General features: G+C 43.3%; 1 protein-coding gene and 1 long non-coding RNA gene across 2 annotated transcripts in view; one reads left to right on the top strand and one right to left on the bottom strand.

Moving 5' to 3' along the window:
• Positions 1 to 17850: 17850 nt before the first annotated feature.
• LOC123388227 lies at positions 17851 to 20056 on the bottom strand. The gene is made up of 3 exons (XR_006602782.1): positions 19578 to 20056; positions 18893 to 18955; positions 17851 to 18549 (listed from the first exon to the last, which is right to left on the bottom strand). It is a non-coding gene; the product is annotated as an uncharacterized LOC123388227 (long non-coding RNA).
• RORA (RAR related orphan receptor A) overlaps positions 18901 to 21602 on the top strand; it is a 718480-nt gene continuing 715778 nt past the window's right edge. Inside the window, exon 1 of the mRNA XM_045067521.1 lies at positions 18901 to 19138. Within this exon, the coding sequence (XP_044923456.1) occupies positions 18973 to 19138 (166 nt within the window). The 5' untranslated portion in view covers positions 18901 to 18972. The remainder of the gene's footprint in view (positions 19139 to 21602) is intronic.

Here is a 21602-nt window from a genome sequence, read left to right as displayed (position 1 = left end):
TGAGACAGACGTCGCCAGGGTCCCTGATTCTGTGGAGCTGGCATTTCAGTTGTGGACTTAAATGTAGCTGAATTTGAATGCTACAGAAACACAGGGAGGGCTTATGTTTTATTCAACATTACATTCACAGGACTTGACACTGGACCAAGAATGTGGTACATGTTCAATAAATGTTTGTAGGAGGCATATCTTTCCATTTATAGGCAAGACAGTAGTGATTCTGAGAATTTCAGGTAGGCTGATTCATTCCACATCTCGTCCTTTGTATTTGGGCCTGTGACTTCAAAACCTTAAAGAAAACATCATCTCCTCTCAAGTATGTTTTACATAGCAATCATCTTTCATAGACAACCCTTTCAATGGAACTCTTTTACCTGACTTAACTTTGTAAAGAATATGCAAATCTGGAAGTGCTAGCTACCATTTTGATGCACGCTCCCCCAGAGCACACCAGGAAGCGGGAGTTGGTAAGTTTTCTAGAAGAGATCCCAGCCACACTCTGGCCCCAAGGTGACAGCTCTCTGTGAGGTTTATGCTCCTATTTAATTGCAGTTACCTCCTTCTCCATTCCCTGGGGGCCCATCTTTATGGAGAAATAGGCAGTTGGCTGAGAATGTTGGAACGGAACATTCCTTGCTAATTATTTAATTTTTGTCTGGCACAAACTGGTACCTCTTAAGTTAGTGGGAACTATATGTCCAGTACCTTCCTTTGCTACCAGACAGCTTACCATGTATCACTAAAAAACACACAGCTCTGTTCTTGCCCTTGTCCCCAACCTTGGCCAGCACTTTTCTCTTCCACCTGCTGTTCATGGAGTAATGGCAGCAAACATCTCGTGCTTTCTATTGTAAAACTGAGGCATCAGTAAAAATGGAGGAAAGACAAAAACCCTGGCCTCTCACACCCCCATTCCTTGCACCTACTCTAAGCCTTTCCTTTATTTCATCTACAACTTATTGTATCCTGACTTGGAATGTAATACTGGGAACAGCCCAGTCAGGAAGGTGTTAGGAAACCAGGGCCCAGAGAGGTGAAGCTACTCCACCAAGGCCACACAGCAAACACATGGCAAAGCAGAGGTTAGGACCCAGCTCTGCCCTGGCTATGATTTAGGCCCCAGACTGTGGATCTATTACCTTTACCGCTAAGAAGGTCTTTAACCTTCTTGTTTCCTTAATGAACTACTGTTCATCTTTCAAGTGTAGTGCAGGTGCCACTTTTTCAGGAAATGATCTCTATTGCCCTGGACTGAGGTCCCCTCCATGTTCCTGCAACCTCCTACATCTTTATTCCAATAAAATGTTGATTGTGAGCATTGCATTTGCTATGTGTCATAAAAGTTTTACAAGGATCGCCTACCTCAATGCCCACAAGCCTTCCCAGGGAGGCCACTATAATTAGGGGCAGTCTGCAAAGAGAAATCTTGAGTAAATAGAGCCAGGGGTGCAAATCTAGGTTTTTTTGGTGCCAAGGCCCTAATGCTTAATCATTATGATATAATGCATTACAATACCTTTATTTTTTAGTTTGACATTGTCCTTCTGGGACTCTCAATTCTCCAATACCAGAGAGTTTCTTACCCTTTTTATACTTTCAGCAGGTAACACAGGATGACAAGCAGTGGCTGGCTCATCTGATTTTAATCTCCTGCCCCCTTTGTTGGCCCTTAAATGTGTTACCACTACATGAGATGGGGATATTCATTTCTGGGATGACATAGTTCCAACAAAACACACATACTATCAAATTGAGAACTGTAGATTCATCTTTCTGTTGCATACACACATCAACAACCTGGCTGAACTTTTTTTTTCAGATAGTTTCAAATGTGTAATGAAAAATATCTTTCAAAGAATTTCCCACCCAGGAATATTCTTTATGGTCTGGTCATCCTTAGTGCTGATTTACCGAGAATTTACCATGCTCCCTTCTGGGAACATGTTAGGATTTCCCTTCTCTGCCCCCTTGAGTCAGTAAGACTGTGTGGCTTGCTTTGGCCCATGAAGTGTGGGCAGAGTGACAAGTGTATCTCTAGGTAGAAGCCTAGAGGCCTAAGGGCCCATGCCTGATTTCCTACTGGTCCAGGGACAAGCAGGGTTCGTAATATACATATGACTTTGAAGAGCAGAGCCCTGACCTCTGACCTACAATGAATAGTAGGGTAAGTAGGGCACAAAGCTTAGTTATTCTAAGCTACCAAGATAGGGCGGTTGATTATTACTACAGTGTAAGAGTCTGTCTTGCTTGAGACACTCTTGACAGGTTCATGATCCTCCACCCCCCCTTTTTTTTTTATCTTGAGGAATAAGGAGAGTCATTACACTAGGGCTTAATCTCAAAAGTGTTAGTCCCACTAGAAGCTTAATAGCTATCACCACACTTAAGAAAGTTCTGATTGGGACAATGCTACTGATTGTCCTCCTTCCCCACTGGGGGGCAGAGAAGGTGGAAATGAGCCCAAAGGAACATCAGAGGGAGTTAATTAGATGAGCAAAAATATTCCGAAGGTCAAAGGGTAGGAATCTCCTACCTGGTGCTCTCTTGAAATCATCAGAGCTGTCACACTTGCCCGAGACTGTATAGTGAGAGTGTGCCAGGAGGGTGGGGGGTGAACCTGTTGCTTTCAGGGAGTGCCTTCTGGCTTTATGATTTTATATCTTCAATCTTGGCTGGTTAGAAGATTCATTTATACACTTAACCAGATTTTCCCAGGGTGTAAATTCCCCCCAGAGATAAATTAAACACTTTTAGGGATACAATCAGTCTGGGAGGCCACCAGGGTACCATTCGGTGCTTCGCAGCAGCAATTTACCAAATGGTACCCTGGTGACTTAGGGAGTGAGTGCACATCTGCAAAAGGACTTCCTTCGCATCCAGGGATGCTCTCTCAGGATTCTCTCTGTGATGCATGGACAGCCAAGGGTGGAAATGGAGAGAGTGAGACCCCCTGTTTGCCCCTCTGTTCCCATCATGCTGTCAGCTGGGCTGCTGTGTCAGTGGAAGATAAGCCACGGTAAATTAGGGAGGGAGGGGAGCCCAGCTCCTGAGCATAGGCCATTTCCCCTTGGTCAGAACCAGCTCCCTTGGGGATGGTCCCTCTCCCAGGGGCTTGCTGTGTTGCCCAGGATGTTCACTGTCAAGGGCTTTTCCTGGACCACATCCCCATGCCTTTGTCCTGCCTCATCTCTCTCGCCTCATCGACACCCAACTTATTTTTCCTTCTTTTGGGGTATTAAATGTATTCATTCATTCAACAAACAATTAGCAACCACTTACTGTATTCAGGATCAAATTTTAGTGAATCACACCAGTACTTGGTTTAGATGGATCTGTCTTAAATCTTGGCTCCACTATTTATTGGCCTTCTGCTTAGATGCCTCACTTTATCCACCTGTAAAAGTATGTAGATGTAGTAAAAGTACCTCCCTCATAGTGTTATAGTAAGAATTAAATGAAACAATATATGTAAAAGGTTTAATAAATTGCTGAGCACAGAATAAATATTAACTTCTATTCTTCTTTACCTTCTACTGTATATGCCAGGCACTGAGGAGCTAGAGATACAAATGTAAGTAAGGCCTGGTTCTTATCCTCAAGACATTCACAGTCTAGAGCGGTGATCCTCAAAATGTGGTTCCTGATTACCAGCAGCAGATGGGAATTTGTTAGACGAATTCTCACACTCCATCCTGACTTCCTGAATCAGAAACTCTGGAGCCCAGCAATCTGTTTTAATAAGCCCTCCTGGGGATTCTGACCCTCACTCAGTTTGAGAGCCTCTGCTTTATAGTAGAGGAATACTTGTATCTTATATTGGCAGCAGGGGCTTAAAGTGTACAAAATGTTGCTGTATGTTTTTAATTCTTACAGCAGTCCTACAAAGGAGGAATGGTTATTTCCCCACTTTCAACCAAGGAATGGAAGATACTATAGCATAGTTTGCTCGTTCACTAACCAAACTGCATTTGTGCTTGTGTATTTATCCCCTCAGGGAAGGTGACCATCCAACAATTTAGACTAAATTTCATTGAGCCTAAACCAATTCTGATAATCCCAATCCCTTTTTAAGTGGTTGGTTTAGGAGTGGATTTGTGACCCAGTCTGACCAACAGAGATGAAGAAACTCTGTTGAAGAATTTCTAGGGATTTTCTCTCTTAAAAACACAACAAAACAAAACAGCACACAGACGAGATGGCCTTCTCCTGCTGGATGTGATACCAAGGGCAGCAGCAGCCATCTTATCACCATGAGGAAGGAAGCACAAGGCTCAGGCTGACATTCAGAGAATGTAGAGTAGGAAGATGAAAAGGCCCTTGTTGATATCATTGAGGGGTGGGATCAGGCAATACCATCCTATCATAGGACCTCCTGTATTATAACAAATTCTTCTTTTTGTTTAAGCCATTTTGAGTTCAGTTTTCTGTTCCTTGAAATGAAACATAACTTGATAAGTCCATGGAGAAAGATTGGCAACAGATAACAGAGCTATCTGAACTCATGATCTGAGCTTCTTAACTCCCATTCTTTTCATAATTTGACTTGTTGACAGATGATGCTTCTGATGGATGGGACAAACTAATACAATGCATATCTCATTTCACCCCACACCCTTTCCACCACCTACTCCTTCTGCTCTTTTTTTGAACTGAAACTCTAGGCTATCACATCTTTATCCCTAGTACCTAGCAACATGCTTGGCCCACAGTAAGTGGTAATGAATATTACTTTTGCTTTTTATTTTATACACACACACACACACACACACACACATAATTTTTATTGGTAGAGGGAATGGTCTCCTAATTGTGTGAAGAAATGAATGACCGCCTACTGAGGGGTTGATGGCATGTATACATTCAATATACTCCCGTCTATAAAAGTCAGTTTCATGTTAGTCTTACATGCCTTAAATCAGACTGTAAAATGCTAGAGTTCAGGGGAAGATATGCTGGAGAGGAGAGAGGCTTAAACTTTCCGAAGAATCACCGCCTACAAGGATAGAAAGGGACTTTGTGGTTACTGAGACTATTATTTCAGAAATAATGAAACTGAAGAACTCCTCTTCCTCTCCTTTCCCTTCTTATTCTAGCTTCTTTCTAAGTATGCATTTTCTTCAGTCTTCCTTTCTTAAATAGGATCAGCAAATGTTAGATTTGGAAAGGACCCTGTGAGTCATCTGGTCTACCCTCCTTGTTGGACTGATGCAGAAGCTGATGTCCAAAGAAGGGAAAGTGTTCAAGGACTTTGAACAGTTCTATCAGGTGAGCTGGGCAGTGAAGGGTAGATTTGGTGTCAGTCAGAAACTGGGGTGGCCGGGTGGGGAAGGGTTGTGCCCGTATCAGCTCTGCCATCATCATAAGTTGCACGATCTTGGCCATGTTACTCATCCTCTCTCCGTGCGTCAGTTTCCTTAACCAGAACATGGGTTGTAGCTGCTCATTGCATTGTTGTAGGAAATAGTGTACGGTGCAGGAAGTATGTTTAAAGCATTTGAAGAGCACATGGTCGGTAGCTGTTAGTCGTATAATAGTATCTAATATGTGCTGATGAGGAGAATGGGATGATGACCTAAAAGAAAGACCTGGGATATGAATCCAAATTTCTCAGTTCTTGTTTATTTCTACTAACCCCTTCCTTTCCCCCTCTTTTCTTTCTCATTTCCCTAGCCTGACATTTAAGTTTCATTTTTGTTTTCTATTTTATTATTGTTTGCAGTAGAAAGTGAATAGAAAGAAAGTCATAGAGAGAACATGGGCACTGGAATTAGACTGAGGTTGAGAGCTTATATTTGCTGAAGGTTAACTATGGAGCTTTGGTCAAACCCCTTACTAACCTGGGCTGTGCTTCTTTGGAAAGCAGAGACTCCATTATCCAGTTCCTAGTCCTGTGACAAAGTAACACTCCTTACATAGTTCAAGACGTGTTGATTTTTTCCCAAAAGCCATAGACCAGTAGCATGCAAAGTTTCGAAATCTTAACTGTATCTCCTCCAGGACACTCCCCAAATTGAATTGTGGCACTATTTACCTTAATGCGCCAAGTCCAAATTCAGTTAAATCCAGCCTGATCATTCAGTTAAGACTGAGGCTGATTGCTGACCTTGCAGAATCATGTGGTTAAGGCATGGCTGACAAAAAATGTAAAAATTTGACCACACTCGAGGCCACATTCATTGGGATCATGTTGTCCCCCAATCTAAAGGCTAGATTTGTCCCCAAAGATCCTTTTGCTTACACTAAAACAAATAGCACTTTAAAGTGAACTTTCTGTCAGCCAAATGAGGAGAGCTGCCAGTAAAGTTCCGGGCTGCTAAACTTGGTCCAATGAAGCAGCCTGGGGCAGAGGAAGGGCACTAAATGGGGAGCTGGGAGTCCCGGGTCCTTCTTTCATTCCACTGCCAACTCTCCGAGTGACTCTGGCCAAGTCTTCACTGACCTCTCTAGTTTCCTCACGACCGTTAAGGCCCTTCTTGTTTTCCACAGTGTTATTCGGCTGCTTAGTGAACTTCTTCAGCAACAGAACATGCCACCATACATCTTCCCTATTGGACATCTGCTTTTTATCCATGTCATATAACATAGTTCCCTACAACACCATGTCCTTTGTAGTACCAACTACAAAGTAGTTTTTAAAGTAGTCTCCATGCCCAGCATGGCACCCAATGCGGGACTCAAACCCACAATCCTGAGATCAAAAAGTGAGCCAAGATCAAGAGTCAAACGTTCCGCCAACTGAGCCACCCAGTTGCCCCATTGTGCCAAGTATCCTTTAGGCACTTTAATGGAATTGCAGAGGAACCTTGGAAGTGATATAGTTATCAGACGAGAAAACTGAAACCCAGAGAGGATAAGCAACCTCTACAAAGTCACACAGCTTTTTGGCAGCTGTTCTGACATCCGCCTTCCACCCTTGCAATGAGACAGTGGTTCCTGCACGATGATGCTTCCTTTTTCATCATATCATCATGGAATAAATGTTAAGAGTAACAGCTGTGTAGACCCAAGGCTTTATTTTCTTTATTATGACAACATGTCCCTGGGAAGAAAATATTTGTAGATCTAACTTTTGGATGTGAAGTAAGTGTCAAACTGAAATGTTATTGACTCAATGGTGCTTCCTACTCTGATAAATGTATCCAATATGTTCCCAGTGACTCATCTGCAGGGGGAATGTATCTTTTTTTCTTTTTCCCACACTGACATTTTTGTCCTTCTACACAGTGTTGCCCCTAAAATCTGCATTTATAGTATTATCGAACTTCACCCCCAAATTAATAATTTGATTGATTATTCAAAATCTCAAGCATCCTGACAGCCAGCAAGCAAGGGGGGAGGATATGATATGCAAACTGAAGATTTATCTTTGTTTTTCTTCCAACAAGTGAGCTCTCTCTGAGCCAGACAACTTATAGAAAAAATTATGAGAGGATGTTTTACTTCATCACTATATCTGGAAGATCCCTAAAAGAAATGAAGGGTTTTTCTAAAACATAGTTTGGTCCTTAAAATAGTATTCTCCTTATAAGGAAAAAAAAATCAGAAAGGGGTTTGTAATGCAATAGTTTTGTTTTCAAAATGTCATAAAGAGATTCAGAAAGATCCCATACTGAATACTGTGAAATAAAATTAGCGATGCAATAAATGAAATGAGAGTTTTAAAATTAAAAATATGTTAAGGTGGGGGTGCCAGGGTGGTGCAGTCGGTTGAGCAACCTACTCTTGATTTCGGCTCAGCTTGTGATCTCAGGGCTCAGAGCAGTGAGATCAAGCCCTGCTTTAGGCTCTGCGCCCAGAGGGGAGTCTGCTAAAGATTCTCACTGCCTCACCTTCTGTCCCCCGCACCCCTCAGGTGTGCATGCACGCTCTCTCAAATAAATAAATAAATATTTTAAAAAATCTGTGACCCTTAAGTGGAAGACACTATGCTGGGAAGAAACATAGTGTACAAAAGACGAGGTCTGCTGACTTTAATTAGCCTAGAATGTATGACAGAAAACAAATCCCCTAGAACACATCTTTACAAGGACCTTTATAAGGTCCTTTATAACTGCTATGTATTTACAGAACTTCGAGTGCCAGAAGGCACACATACAAAAATAGGAACTCTCTCTCAATGTACATACATATGGAAAATATGAAAATAAATGAAAAGCAAAATAAATGTTTGCATTACCTTTGCAAGTGTCTTAGGTGTTGTTGAGACAGTAGATCCTAACTTCTAATACACAGCAGAATTCTATACCGCTATACACAGGTTCTCCAGAAATGTAGACATTTTGCAATTAGCACATACACCAGTGTTTTCACTTTAATGATAGATAAGTAACAAACAGAATTGCCAGCAATTCATTAGTTTTCAACACTACAAAAATCTCTGATGATACCTTTTTATGAATTTGACCTGAGGCTGCTCACTGGAGGGAACAGAAATTGCATCTGACACAGTAATGTGCTTTAACTCTAAAAGGTCTTAAAAGATAGGGAGTTCCCAAAATGAATAGGAAAAGGACTTCCCCTAAGAAGTGGTCAATTTTTTTAATTTAATCAATAGCATTTGGTTTAACACCAGTAGTTCTCAGACTTGGAGGCTCATTATAATCACCTGGAGAGTCTTTTCTATTCCCAGCCTGGGCTCTACCCCAAACCAATTAAACCAGAATCTCTAGGGGTGGGACTCAGGCATCTGTACGGTGTGATTACAATGTGCAGCCAAGCTTGAGAACCTCTGATCTATGATAAGCCATCCCTGATTACTGTATTATTGGCCTCAATTACTCACTCTGCTTTATTAGTGCTACACATTCACATCCTTGAGCTATTCTCTCCAGGGGCAAGGGTACTTCCCCATGCCTTGACTTTGGATGTGGTCACGTGACTTGTTTTGGCCAATGGGATGTTAGCACATGTGGTATGCACAAAGGCTTGAAATGTACTTGGTTCAGGAGCTTGCTCTCTTGTGTACCTACCTGCCTTTGGCCATGAACAGAGCAGGCCTCTGTCAACTATGACCCAAATCCAGTCAGCTACCTGGAGCCAAGGCCAGCTGAACCCTAGTTTGCTTACAGACATAAAAATTGGAAACAAATGTTTGTTGCTGTACACCACTGAATTTTGGGATGGTTTGTTATGCAGCAGTTTTGTATAATAGGTAACTAAGATACCTAAAATAGAAAAAAAAATTATTTAGTGAGAAGTCCAACTACATTTTGGGGCCAACTACTTTTATTCTGGCATGAGAGAGAGGGACAATTCAGAACTATTTCTAAAGGAAAGTTTGACCCATAATATCTACTATGATGTAGCTTTTTGGAACAGTGCTACTGTCTTTGTCACCCCTCTGATCTGTTAAGCAGAAAATATTTCCTGCTGACTTCTTACTCAGTTTCACACAGGCCTTCCATCTAAATATCTATCTTCACCAGGGCAGAAACAGGCATTCTGAATCATCAGTGCCCCATGCTAGTTCAACAGCATTTTTTTTTAATTTTACTTTTTCTTTTTTCTTATTTTTAATTTTTAAATTTTAGCTTTATCCAATTTTTTTGGGAAAGAACAGAAAAACAGTCTCTATGTAACTACCACCCAAATATTGAGACAGGCATAGCTTAGTTGTGGTAAGTTTCCTTACTTGGGGCTGGGAAACTTGTCGTTGTGCTTTAGTTATAGGCCAAGTTAGGCACACAGGGGCATGGGTCTCTTCTCTCATAAGAGCCCTCCTTTAGGATTTATACTTGTTTATCTCTGTGCATTTATAATTCAGGTGGGCTTGAATTTAGGACAGTGGTCCTCAAATTGAGGGTGCATCAGAATCACAAGGATTCACAAGAATCACAAGAATCACATCTTAACCATAACCATAACCCATAACCACTTCCCAAATGTGTATCTTTAGTCCTGAAACAACCCATGAAATACCTTCTTTTCAAAAAGCTTTCCTTGATTTCTCCAATACTGCTTCTTTCTTCTGAAGTTCTAGGACTTTATCTTAATGTGTCCTAAGGCATTCAACACTTAATATCTAAAGTATAGATACTGATGGACTTGTCTTAGCTCCTCATAGAGGATGTACAATTCATCTGATTCATCTTAGAATCTCTTACAGCATTTTCCTAGCAGGTGCAAAATAAATTTTTATAGAATCAAATCCAATCTATGAGTGAATATTCATATGAGGGTGTCTTGGAAGTTCAAAAGATTAAAACTCGAAATGAAAAGCTGATACCATCAATATGATAACTGTTAGCTACATGTGGCTATTTAAGTTAATTGATCTTAAGTAAAATTAAAAATCCAGTTCCAAACTATAGTAATCAGGAAAGGATGGTATTGGCAAAGGAGTAGACAAATAGATCAATGGAACAAAATAGAGAGCCCAGAAATAAACCCACATAAATATAGTCAACTGATTGTTAACAAAGGAGCAAAGGCAATACAATAGGGAGAAGATAGTCTTTTCAATAAATGGTGCTGGAACAACTGGACATTTACATGGAAAAAAAATGAACCTAGACATAGACCATACAACCTTTCACAAAAATTAACTCAAAATGGATCATATGCTTAAGTGTATAACACAAAACTATCAAACTCCTAAAAGACAACAAGAGAAATCTAGATGGCTTTCAACATGGCGATGACTTTTTAGATACATCACAGGCATGAACCATGAAATAAATAGCTGATAATCTGGACATGATTAAAATGAAACATTTCTGCTCAACAAAGACAGTATCAAGAAAATGAGAAGACAAGCCACAGAATGGAAGAAAATATTGACAAAAGACATATGTGATAAAGAACTGTTTTCCAAAATATAAAAATAACACTTCAAATTCCACAATCAGAAAATTAAAAAACCCAATTTAAAAATGGGCAAAAGACCTGAACAGACAACTCACCAAAGAAGATATACAGATGGAAAATAAGCATATGTAAAAGTGCTCCATATCATATGTCATTAGGAAAATGCATGTTAAAGCAACAATGATTACTACTATATGCCTGTTGGAATGGCCGAAATTCAAAACACCAACATTACCAAATGCTGGTGAGGATGTGGAGCAATGAGAACCCTCATTCACTGCTGGTGGGAATGCAAAATGGTGCAGCCTCTTTGGGAGGGCGTTTGTTAATCTCTTAAAGGAATTCAACCTACTCTCACTTTATAATCTAACAATCAGGCTCCTTGGTATTTACCCAAAGGAGTTGGAAGCTTGTGTCCACATAAAAACCTGCACATGGGTGTTTTTATAGCAGCTTTATTCAAATTGCTGAAACCTGAAAACAACCAAGATGCCCTTCAGTTGGTAAATAGATAAACTGTGGTATATCCAGACAATGGAATATTATTTTGTGCTAAAAAGTAATCAGCTATTAAGTTATGAAATGACTAGGAAGAAATTTACATGCATATTAAATACTAAGTGAAAGAAGGCCACCTGAAAAGACCATATTCTGTGTGATGTTCTGGAAAAAGCTGAACTATGGAGACAGTTTAATGAACTATGGAGACAGAACCATGGTTACAGGGTGCCTGGGTGGCTCAATCAGTTAAATGTCTGCCTTTGGCTCAGGTCATGATCCTGGAGTCCCAGGACTGAGCCCTGTGTCCCTCTCCCTCTGCCTGACCCTCGTGTTGTCTCTCTCTCTCTCTCAAATAAATAAATAAATAAATAAAATCTTTAAGGAAAAAAAAATCAGTGGTTGCTAGGGGTCAGGGAGAGAGAGGGATGAAAAAGAGGAACACAGTATTTTCAGGGCAGTGAAACTCCTCTGTTTACTACTATAATGGCAGGTATAAATCATCATACATTTCTCAAAGCATGTACAACACCAAGAGTGAAGCTTAATGTAAACTATGGACTTTGGGTGTGTCAATATAAGTTCTTGAGTTGTAAAAAATGTACCACTATGGAGGGGGACAGTGAATGTATAGGGGCAGGAAGTATATGGGAAATCTCTGTACTTCCTCTTCAATTTTGCTGAACCTAAAACTGCTCCGGAAAGATCAAGTCTACATTAAAGTGAAGAAATCCAGTTTTTAAAATCACATTAGCTGTGTATCAAGTGTTTATAGCCGTATGTGGCTAGTGGCAATCATATTGGACAACACAAATATGATTCTATCAGGAAGACTCCTCTAAGAATTTCCAAATCACTTTTGTCTATGTTATCTGAACTTCATCAATTCTCCCACGAGATAAGTAGTTAAAAATACAAAGGCTAGGGCGCCTGGGTGGCTCAGTGGGTTAAGTCGCTGCCTTCGGCTCGGGTCATGATCTCAGGGTCCTGGGTTCGAGTCCCACATTGGGCTCTGCTCAGCAGGGAGCCTGCTTCCTCCTCTCTCTCTCTGCCTGCCTCTCTGCCTACTTGTGATGTCTCTCTGTCAAATAAATAATTAAAAAAAAATACAAAGGCTATCATGTCCATTCTAGAGATGGGAAGATGGAACTTTAAAGAAATAAGTTGTTTCATGGCAATGTGGAAGAATCTAATCTATAAAATAATTATGAGAGGAGAGAAAGTATCTAGAATCCACAGGTACTCAATAAATTATATTCCTTTATTTGTTGATGTATTCAGTTTCTTTTTTTTTTTTTTTTAAACCATACCTTATCCATTCACTCAGTTGTCAAAAATCACATTCATCATGTGTTGGACACAGGGCTTGCCCGGGTGAACAAGTGAGACAAGGTCCCTGCCTTCAAGGAGCTTACAATCTAGCCTTCTTTACCCTTATGTTTTTCAAAACCAGCCAAAAATATTGGAGAGCTCAGAATCAGTATGATTATGATGGTTCTACCAAGGACAACGAACCCAGCACATCACCTCCACTTCACCCAGGTGAAGCTTACGTGTTTCCGGTTGCAAACACTAGGCTGCAGGAAACCCCTGTAGGTTCCTTGGCATTTTCATGTTGTCACATGCTTTCCTCTTATTGAAGTCTCCACACCCAGTTTGTTAGCTCAGAAGCTAACAAAGGGAATGGTAGATGCCCAGGGCAGGGTCCCTTGTGTTCCATTCCCCGAGCAAGACTTTTAGCAACTTAGATGCTCGTCTCTAGGGCTGTTGTAGCCTCATCATTGAATGCCACTTAGTTTTGGCGTGTACTTCTTACCTTCTCTGTAAGACATAATCTGTCTCTGTTTTCCCTATAGAGTAATAGGAGCTCAATGAAGATTTTGTAAAATGCCAAGATAGACGTAATGTAACTCTTGACCCAGTGGTACCCCAGTTGAACACTATTATTACTCTAATTAAATAATCATATACCTTCTATGTGTAATATATGTTCCTTATTAGCACTATCTGATAGATGTATAAAGCACATATGAATTTTATATTTTCAGTAGTCAGATTTTTTAAAAAAATGTATTTGTGGGGTACCTGGGTGGCTCAGTGGGTTAAAACCTCTGCCTTCAGCTCAGGTCATGATCTTGGGGTCCTGGAATCAAGTCCCGCATCGGGCTTTCTGCTCAGCGAGGAGCCTGCTTCCCTTCCTCTCTCTCTGTCTGCCTCTCTGACTACTTGTGATCTCTGTCTGTCAAATAAACAAATAAAATCTTAAAAAAATTTTTTTATTTGTCAGAGAGAGAGAGCAAGCAGAGGGAGCAGCTGGCAGAAGGAGAAGTAGGCTCTCCACTGAAAAAGGAGCCCGATGCGGGGCTCGATCTCAAGATCCTGGGACTATGACCTGAGCCAAAGGCAGACGTTATTGACTGAATGACCAAGGTGTCCCCAGGAGCCAGATTGTTTTTTAAGTTAAATTGAGATGAAATTAATTTGAACAGAATATTTTATTTAACCTGATAGATGCAAACTACTGTCATTTCAACATGCAATCAATATAAAATTACTAATGAGACACTACATTTTTGTATACTGTCTCTGAAATCTATATGGGTTTTAATATATATCATATATTTCAACTTGGATTAGCCACATTTCAAGTACTCAACAGCCACCCATAGCTAGTGGTTACCATATGGACAGGGCAGTTTTATATAGTATTTCATTAAATCCTATAAGATGACTAAGAATAATAGCAAAAATTTGAGTGGCAAACATTCTGGAAGGACCATCTCATCTATCTTCCTAACAACCCTCATCTGGAGATGAGGAAATGGACCTAGAAAGGATTATGACTTACTGTCCACCCACCGCTCCTCAGTGGCAGGGCTGGGTCTGGAATTCCCGCTTTGAGGCTACCAGGTCAGGCCACTGATTAACTGGGTGGTCTGGAGCAAGGTAGTCCTCTGCATCTGAGTTCTCTCTTTCACAGAATGGGAAGAGAGTTGCAGGGGATTAGCCACAGTGAATCTTCTTAATTATTTCCTAGCATCTGGCGAGCCTGGCTCTCCTGTTCCCACCTGTGAGGACCTCAGGTTTACAGGCTTCCTTCTGTTATTTGAACAGTAGGCTGGCCAGCCTCTGAACCTCCAAACCTTGCAGCAGGACAGAGCCCCTCCCATACCAAAAGCAGTGCTGCTTTTTCATTTGAGTTTTGTCTATTTCCCGAAGAGTTCAGCTTCAGCTTCTTGATGCTTTTTTGAAAGAAAAGAAACTTGTTGTCTGGGACTCGGTTTTAATTTTCTATCTTCTTTGTTCTTAGGCATGTTGTAGAAAGCTCCCCTCTCCCAAGGATATTCTACTACATATTTCCATAATTTTCCTGCTCTCCCTCTCCATGAAATGCAAAGAAAATAACTGTCAAGTTTTTTTGCATATATAAATTTTAACAGCCCATACATGTCAACTAATCTTTTATCCAGGAAGGAAATGCTTATTTCAAGTGATTGAAAGTTGAAATGCTTAGGTTTTCATTCTTGTTGTGTAATGGAGCACTGTGTGGACATGCTACATTATGATTAGTTTATCAATCCCCAAATCCACTAATTCTAATGAATGCCTACTATGTGCAAGGGCAGAGTCCCTATTTTCAGGGAACATATCTTTTACCAGGAAGAGTAAGGCAAATGTTCAACCAAGAACAGCACAAAGTAGATAAAGTGTGCTAAGTGCCTTAAGAGGAGGGGTGCAAAGTACAGTTGACCCTTGCCCAACACAGATTTCAACAGCACGGGGCCACTTATCTGTGGATTTTCTTTCTTTCTTTTTTTCTCTTAATAAATATAGTACAGTACTCTAAATGTATTTTCTCTTCCTCATGATTTTTTTTAATAACATTTTCTTTTCTCTAGCATACTTTACTCCCAAGAACACCACATATGAAACATAGACAAATTAAATGTGAATTGACCTTTTATGTCATCAGTAAGGCTTCCAGTGAACAGTAGGCTCTTAGTGATGTTTTGGGGGAGTCAAAAGTTATACGTGGATTTTTGACTGCGGTGGGTCAGTGCCCCTAACCCTTGTGTTGTTCAAGTGTCAACAGTATGAAGCTCAAATATTTGGTTTGGGGTAAATCAGAGAAGGTTCCACAGAAGAGTTGCCTTTCAGAATGGACCTTGATAGGTAGGGTTTAAGCAGACAGAGGAGGCAAGAAGAGCATTTGGGGAAAAGAGGCACCTGTCCCCGTCTCCCGCACTACAAGCAGGAGGAAGCGTAGGAAGCAGCACGTGGCTTGGTCTGAGGATTACACAGGGATTGCAGGGATTATGTAAGGATGTAAGGCAGTTTGGCAAACTCTGCATGAATGTCACAGTCCCAATCCTCCACCCATGGGAGATGGCATTAATTAATCACAGCCCACACCTTTCCAACCAACCTCTGGAGTTCCTTCATGAGAGGAGATCGATTTGCCATCCCTGGTGCAAGAGTGCAGAGATAAGCGAAGTAGAGCCTTGAATACCGTGTTGACTAGTTAGTAGTTAATTGGATAGGCAATGGGGAGCCATTAAAGTCTTGTAAGCAGGGGAGTGACATGGTGGGAAATGAGAACTGTAGTTCAGGGTAATTAACTTGGCAGTGTTATTTGGGATGGATTAGCATGGTTATAAGACTAAAGGCCAGTTATTTGGAAGGTTACTGTAATGGTGTAGGTGAACAATGTCTGGAACTGGAGTGGTGGCTATGGAAAGGAAGGGCACACAGTTCACAGAGGTAGAATTTAAAGCACTTGGCAAGTATGTGAAGATGTAGAGAGCTAGGGCCAGTGGTGAGAGAGAGGAGTCAAAGCTCACTTGGAGGTTCCCAGGAATTAGGTCGGAATAAGAGAAAACAAACTAGTGTTATCAAGAGGGAAGCCTGGGATTGATAAAGAGGTAGGGAGAGTCCTGGAGAATTTGGGAAGGGAGAGAACAGTCTGCAAAAAATGGCTTTAGGCTTATCTCTTCTACAAAGTATAGATTTTCTAAGCCATCACCTGTGAGAGAACTCAGTAGTTCAAAGTAAAATAACCATTTTTAAGCAAACATTATTGCCCTTTGTCAACGAGCAGAGACTAAGGAAGGCTTCCATCTTTCCAAATATTTGAAAAGTTGGAAAGCCTTAATTAGTAAGCAGACAAGGGGCAGGAGGGAAGGAAAATATATAAACCTAATCACTGTGCTTTCCAGGTTTCAAATGCTTCCCCAATCCCAGTAATTTATACTTTAGTAACAATGATTGACAGTCAAGGAATGTATCTAACTCACTTTTATTTTTCCCTTGGGGAAAGCACTTTCGGTCCCAATTGTTTTAAATTGCAGAAGCAGTAATTGTTTTAGAGAGTTAGGAGGAATGGCTTTTTGGAGCTGGAATTTGCCGCTGAAGGGAATATGGATTCTGTCTTAATTGACTAAGGTCACTAGGGCCATTTTCAGGAAGGTCTTTCCAGGGTGAACCAATACTAGCTTAGTCAAAGGAGAATAGGAAAGGAACCAGTTGAAGGCTCAGGGGAATAGACTTAACCAGAAAAATGTTAATGAGTTGCTACTGGTACCTAAAAAGGAGCCAGGGATATGTTTTGAGCCACTTGTATCCCAAATAGAATTATTGGTGAAATTTAATATGAAAAATTGTTTAAAATATTTTAAAATAAATATGGAGCTGTGGATATATTTTAAGATACTCACTTCTCCAGAGGCCCTCGCTTATTTATGAAACTGTGCACTTTGATATATTTGTTTACTTAGAAAAGTCAAGAGTGACAAGCTAGGTCAATTACATCAAGAACATTATTAACAGGCTAACCAATTGTAAATGGTGTGAAGGCTGTTCTGGAAATCTTGTGCTTTGATGTATGGGGCAACCCACACATCTGATTTGGGATGGAGGAGACAATCGGGGCATTGTTTGTAGGCGCCAACAGACAGGCTAAAGCCAGGGAACCTTGCAGACTGGATTAAGGTATCAGAACCGTTCACATCTCATTTACATCACTCGGAAGAGTGGACCACAGGTTTTGCTGATTTAACACACAGACCATGGCAAAGAGCGTTGTGTATTTGAAATCACACCAATATCAGTAACAGTAACACAAATCATGTGTGAAGTTTGGCACATAGAGGTTCATCTTAAGGAATTATCTAACAAGCCCCCCCCCCCCATTTTTAAAAAGCCTTTTTCCAAACTAGGAAGGTAGAAAAAGGAAAATATTCCCTACTTCTTTCTCCCATCCCAACCCCCTAAATACACATATTTATGCCACCTTCTGGTATATAATAATATTTTTTATTGTCAAACTTTGTGAGCTTTCTGAAAGAAAGGTGGGGGTGTATGTTAAAAATGTACTGATTTCATCAGTATTTGGGCAGTCAGAAAGAATTGGTCAATTGAGCACTAAGAGAAGTCAGGCTAATACCACCTGAATGTTTTCTACTCATTCAGTTTGTATTGTCCCTTCATATTGGAGTTTGGGGTCAAGGTAATATTGATACAATTCTCTACTTTCCTTTGATATTATTAAACACCTACTATGTGATGGGTGTGTTTCAATGGAAGGGAGGTGCAGAATGATGTCTACAATGATGTGAATTATTAAGAGCTGTTAATTATCTGAACTTTATCACCAAGACATTATTAATTCCTCTCCAGTATATCTTTTATGGATGAGACTGCAGGTTTAATAGTAAGATTACCAGTGGGAATTGACAATTAGCAGCCACACAGAACTAGATGCAGTACGCCATATTACAACCAGCTTAGATAGTCATCAACCAAACAGGCCAAAGTTTTCTTCAGTAGAAACTGCCCTGCCAAGTGGTTTCTGGATCCTTCTCAGAGAAAGCAGGGAAGGGGCTGAAAGCCACCTCTTTCAGCCACACCAGAAATTGGCTGTCCCTGGCGGTTCAAGACCTAAAACCTGCTTTAGACACAGATGTATCAAACCAATCTGGAAACCCACTGGGCGTCCCATCCCGAAGTAAAAAGTGCCACGTCCCCCCATCCTCCTCCTTCCTTGGGGTGTTGGGCCAGGTCGAATTCCTTTTTAGTTTCTCCTCAGTTCTGGGGTGGGCTGGCAGGGAGCTACCTGCGATTCCCCAACGTGGATAATCGCATTTGTCTCTTCTCAGTCTGGCTGCAGATGGAGACGAGTGCTGTTCCCGAGAGATTCTCAGAAGTAGGCACAGGATCATCTCGCTGATCTTCGTTTCAGTCTCTGGGCTGGGCAAAGGGGAGGATCGGGGCAAGAGAGCCTCTCCCCTCCAACCCCCCACCCCGCCCCAAAATTGGCAGCCAGTCGGTGGCTCTCGGTCTGGGGTCTGGAGGGTGGGGAATGTGGGTGTGGGGGCCGGCTGGAGAAGCTCTCGCTAGCGCTGCCGGTGGCCAGACCCGCCTCCCAACCCCTCTCGGGCGCACACTTACGTCCACCCAGACACACTCCGCGCGCTCCCTCGCGCTCTCGCTCGCCCGCCGCCGCCGCCTGCTCTCTCCCTCCAGCTCTCCCCGGTCTCTTTCTCCCCCCCCCCCCCCACTTTTTTTTTTTTTTTTTTTTTTTTTTTGGTACCATAGAGTTGCTCTGAAAACAGAAGATAGAGGGAGTCTCGGAGCTCGCCATCTCCAGCGATCTCTACATTGGGAAAAAACATGGAGTCAGCTCCGGCAGCCCCCGACCCCGCCGCCAGCGAGCCGGGCAGCAGCGGCGCGGACGCGGCCGCCGGCGCCAGGGAGACCCCGCTGAACCAGGAATCCGCCCGCAAGAGCGAGCCGCCCGCCCCGGTGCGCAGACAGAGCTATTCCAGCACCAGCAGAGGTAGGAGGCTGCGAGAGGGGCTGAGGAGGGGGCGGCGGGAGCCCGGGAGCGGAGCGGGGGCCGGCCGGGAGCGGGCGCCCGGAGCGCGGGGTCCGGGGCCGCGCGCGAGCCTGCAGCAGCGCCCCGAGCCCGGAGAGCCCCCTTCCCCTCCCCCCTCCGCCCCCCAGAAATGTTGCAAACTTTTGCAGCCCGTTCTCGGGTTGCGGGAGGAGAGGGGGGCGGGGGAGGCGGCAGGAGGGTTGACAGCCGGCGGGCTCACCCCCTGGCTTTGATTTTTCTGCGAAGAGAGGAGGAAAGCAGCCTAGTCCAAATTAAATACGCTCCCCCAAAATACGGAGAACCGGAGAGTGGGGGCCCGGGAAAGAAACTTTTAAAGCGGCAGTGTCCTTTTAAGAAGAAAAAAAAATATCCGTTTATGGCCACCCTCCTCCCGCTTTACCTTTTCTCCTCTTGACAGTTTCGGCCCTGGCTGCCCCAGACGTGGTGTGTTTTCGGTATCCCGCAGAGCTGAGGGGGTGCGGGAGGAGTGAGCGACCTGGGAAGCCCCGGGGGTGGAGAGGGGGCGCTCCTGGATCTCGGGGCGACGTGGGCACCTTCTCTGGAACGCGACGGTGGGCTTGGGATTTGGAGGAAGGGCTGGAGGAAGGGGGGTACGGGCGCGTGAGGTGCTCGCTAAGTTGTCTGGCGGGCGCGACGAGGGGAGATCCTCAAGTTTGCAGACCCGGGGTTCGCAGCCGGGCGCCCAGCCTGGCGGGGGGCGTGTGCGCGCCAGCGCGCGGAGGGCGGTGGTGCTGTGGGGCGCTCCACGCGCATTCGGAGTGAGCGCCTGCAAAAGCAAACAAGCAGAAACAGAAAGCTCGAAATGCACCCAAACTTATTTCTGCCCTGGGAATCCTTCCCTCTCTGAGGTTCAAGCGTTTCTGCAAGAACCTGGGAATGGTCAGCGAGAGTTGGATGCTGGTTGGATAGTGCGAGAGATGCCCCCCCCCCCAATCCCCCGAGCGATTTTTACACTTCATTTTGGAGCGTTTGTGCGGGGAGGGGGGGGGTGGGCAGAAGACTCCATTGCCCCCTCCTTGCATTTTCCTAAAGTCGAGTGTTGAGGAAGGCTCACTCTCTCTTTTAAGAAAGGTGTCAGAACCTGATGTGGGGGCTTTTCTTGGAGGTGGGGGATTATTTATTTGATTGCGCCTGGAGTTTGCAAAGAACAGGAGGAAGCTACGGCTTTAATTACTGTTGTAAATAATGTATAAATCACGCCTGTCACTCCGGAGGAAGCGGGCTCGCGCGAGCAGCCCAGGGCTGGGGATCAGGAGGATCTCCAGCCCGGGCTTGGGCACCGGCCCAGCGCGCCCCCTCCTCTTGACACTGGGCTTCTGGCGGCGATTGGGGAGGGCTGGAGAGAGGCGAGTGGGGGCCCGGGAGCCGCTCCCTTCCTCTCGATGTTATAGTTGGAGGTAGGAATATGGCTGATCATGTGCTGGCTGTTTTACAGTATTCACCCCCCCCCCTTAGCCACACCCCCTGTCCGGGCGCTTTCCCATTCACGGAATTCGAGTACAGTAAAAGCCATCAGGATGACACACACGAAAAACATTTAATTAAAGGCGATTTCCGAGGAGTGAACACGCGGAACCGCGGTTTCAGCGGGAGGGGGGTGCAGCAAGGGCTAGGAAGGGAGGGGGATCAGGGCCAGGGGCCGGGTCCTGCCGCCAGCTCCGTGAGTTTGTGTGTGGAGAGCTTTTGGCTGCAAAGAGTATATTTAGACCCTGAGACGGTGGATTTGGAATGCGAGCGGGTTATGTAACAGGGTTAATCAGAAACACTGGAGAAAATCCCCTTCATGTGTTTCTGAGGTTTTTTTTTTTTTTTAAGGGGGGGGGAATAGAATATAAGAAGCCACACTAATTTGTGGTTTGTGCTGTCACCACCCTCTCTCGTAACCTACCCCTCCCCTTTGTTATTAGCATCTTCAGGTGTCATTCTTGCCAGAAGGTGTTCTTGCAAGAGATCAGGGTGGCAGGCTGCAGAACCAACTAACAAATCCGTAACTTGCTGTTCTTGCAAATTATATAACGTTGAGGCATTCAGTACCACTAGCCCCCTAGGCTTAGCAAAAAGGGGAGAGGGACAAAGTAGGGGTGGGATGCACCCTATACAACTGACCTGTTGACCTTTGTCCCCTTGTCCCCTAGAGGGTCATCCTCCTCAGCTCACTCTCCTTTGAACCAACCCCTTATCCATCTCTCCAGGAGATTTACTAAGGGGAGGGAGAAGAGGTAAGGCCCAAACACTCAACTCACATCCTGCACGCAGGCACTAGGTTATATAACAGTCTGAATGGAAAAAGGAAGGTCAGAGATGGAGGCATCCTTTAGCTAACACAGCAGTAGTAATAGCTTCCAGAAATTATGTGCATTTGCAGACTTTAACCTCAGATGTAGTGTCTGCTCCTTAGGGATAC

Source organism: Mustela putorius, unplaced genomic scaffold, assembly GCF_011764305.1.
Source record: "Mustela putorius furo isolate JIRA1106 unplaced genomic scaffold, ASM1176430v1.1 tig00003896_pilon_pilon_pilon, whole genome shotgun sequence".
In the NCBI taxonomy this organism is placed as follows: Eukaryota; Metazoa; Chordata; class Mammalia; order Carnivora; family Mustelidae; genus Mustela; species Mustela putorius.
The sequence above is the reverse complement of the archived record's forward strand: the minus strand, read 5'-3'. Positions and strand labels throughout refer to the sequence as shown.